Here is a 2434-nt window from a genome sequence, read left to right as displayed (position 1 = left end):
GAGCCCTTGATAATTTATAAATTATTATTTTGTCATATCCTGCCCTGTCTGACGTCTCCCTTCACCCACTTTTCTGTTGTCCATCCCCCAGGGAGGAGGTTATATGTAGATCCTTGTAATCAATCGGTTCCTGAAGCTTTTTTGCTGTTTGTAAAGATTATCTGAGAGTTCAATTGATGAGCTGGCAGTCAATTTGAGTTTGGGTGAGGCAGTCAGATGATGATGTGCATGTGAATACAGCACGCCACACATCTGGCCTTGGCCCCTGAACCACCCCCTTTGGAGATCTGGGGTACATTCTGCTCGCTGCCATTAAGAGTTTAATTGGAATGATAGGGATTCTATTAGATCAGGTTTGGAGAGAACGGGTGTCATGATCACGACGTCCTCTCTCTCTCTTTAGGTCTGTAGTGTCTTCCCTACCCAGGAGAACCTTCCTCCTGGAGTCTTCCTCTTCTTCGATTCTGTTCTAACGGTGTCTCCTGGTCACGCTCTTGGATCGTGTTGGATCCAGCTACTTTGCGACCTTCCTTAGCAAATTATATTTGCTTTTTTGAGTTTTTAACAGATGACCCGGACACATACAGATAAACACAGGTCTATTTTTCCTCTTCTCTGATGCTACTGCCTTACCCCCCACCCCCAGTGAGGGCCAGTGACGTCTATTTGGATATAATGATAACAGGATAATTGTGTCATTTCGATCTTAGAAGTGCTGGTGACCCTCCTCCCAGGGCTCATGTTTAGAGAGCCATTGGCAGAGTAAGAACATTTATCACCTTGGTTGCTTCATTTGAGTTAGCAAATGAATTTTCGAATTTATGAGGTTTTCATTTGACATGGTTAATCACACCTATGTAGAAAGAGGACCTTGTTTTACATTGGTGGGAAAAATTCAACTTGCTCTGTTGCTGTATTATTTTTAGAAGCAGTGAGGCTTTTATTGGGATAAATGTATTTTTAATAAGCGGTTGGGGTTTTCAGAAAGCTTTGAAAGAAGTGAAGCCAATCATTTGTAAGTGGTCTCTCTCCTGTGCCACCCTTGTTTGGCTTCAGTAGCAGGGTTACTCTACCGGCACTTTCAATGTGGAGCTGCTGTTCTCCCATGAAACAACTGTTGCCTTTGGGGCTAGACTTGTCACTTCTATTTCAGCAGCTTTGTAGCTACTGTTACCATGTCTCCCTTTTGTAGTTTATCCTCTCTTTGAGTCAGCAGTTACATTTTCGATTTTGAGAACCTTGCTTCCTGCAGAACCACTCCTTCCGGGCCAGGGATGAGTAAGCTCTGTGATTGTTCTCCCCTAAGTTCATCACAGGAATTAAAGTTACTGATTTAGGGGCTGAGTGTAGGCGGTGTTCCTGTCCACAGCTACGTGGGGACTGCACTGGCCTCTGGGCTGCATGGGGTAGCAGTTCGCTACAGGCTGTTGGTGGCGGGCACTGTGTGTGCTCCCTTAGCCCTTGGCCTCCACATCACCGAGTGAGTCCCTTGTGTCTGTGCCCTACCTCTGGCAAAGGCCCACGTTGCGCTGGCATGATTCCCACTGGTGACTGGTGCAGGGACGACTGTGCTCCGTAGGGTTTTTGATGGCGGGTTTCTTGAAAAGGATCACCAGGCCTTTCTGCCCGGGGTGCCTATGGGGGAGGGGGTTTTCAAACAATTGGCCTCTCAGTTGGTAGTTGAATGCTTAACCCTGTATGCCTCCCAGGGACAACTGGACACAGTACCTTCCAAATGGATGGGTGGTGGTTGCTTCCTGCAGACAGACTTGGGGGCTTAGGGGTGAAATCGGGGTATCCAGGGAGGACTAAATCCTGCTCAGGTCTGTGGGGCAGCGAGGTCACTATTCTTTCCTTCCCCCCCTTCCAGGCAGTGGAACGAGTCCTCTACCCGCATTTGTCCACCTACTGGACAAACCTCCAGGCAGTGTTGGACGACTACTCAGTGTCCAATGCCCAAGTGAAGGCAGATGGGCACAAAGTCTATGGAGCCATTCTGGTGAGTGCCAGCCACCCCCACCCCCACCCTCCGTGGGCCCAGGCCCCGCGGGGACCGCTTACAGACGCTTTCTGCCCCTCTTGCAGGTGGCCGTGGAGAGACTGCTGAAGATGAAGGCCCAGGCTGCAGAGGCCAGCAGGGGCGGCCTGGCGGGCAGGGGGGGTCGCTGCCCCGACGACCTGCCCTGGGACAGCCTCCTCCTGCAGGAGCCGCCCTCGGGTGCCACGGCTGAGCCCGGTTTTGGGGTGGGCCTCCGGCTGCCACCCGGGAGCGCGGGGCCGGAGGAGCCTTCCCAGTCGGTGACCCTGGCGGACACCTATCGAGAACTCTACGCCTTCTTTGGCGACAGCCTGGCCACCCGCTTTGGCACTGGCCAGCCCGCGCCCACCGCCCCGAGGCCACCCGGGGACAAGAAGGAGCCGGCGGCCGCCCCGG

At 52.4% G+C, this 2434-nt stretch overlaps 1 protein-coding gene across 1 annotated transcript in view; it reads left to right on the top strand.

Moving 5' to 3' along the window:
• LOC101640623 (TAF6-like RNA polymerase II p300/CBP-associated factor-associated factor 65 kDa subunit 6L) overlaps positions 1-2434 on the top strand; it is a 16458-nt gene that overhangs the window by 11700 nt on the left and 2324 nt on the right. Inside the window, exons 9-10 of the mRNA XM_045297196.1 lie at positions 1871-1999; positions 2086-2427. Of these exons, the coding sequence (XP_045153131.1) occupies positions 1871-1999; positions 2086-2427 (471 nt within the window). The remainder of the gene's footprint in view (positions 1-1870; positions 2000-2085; positions 2428-2434) is intronic.

This window comes from Echinops telfairi, unplaced genomic scaffold (assembly GCF_000313985.2).
Source record: "Echinops telfairi isolate 266 unplaced genomic scaffold, ASM31398v2 ScPeMD7_7417;HRSCAF=8455, whole genome shotgun sequence".
NCBI lineage: Eukaryota > Metazoa > Chordata > Mammalia > Afrosoricida > Tenrecidae > Echinops > Echinops telfairi.
Note: the sequence above shows the minus strand (reverse complement) of the source record. Positions and strands in the feature narration are given on the sequence as shown.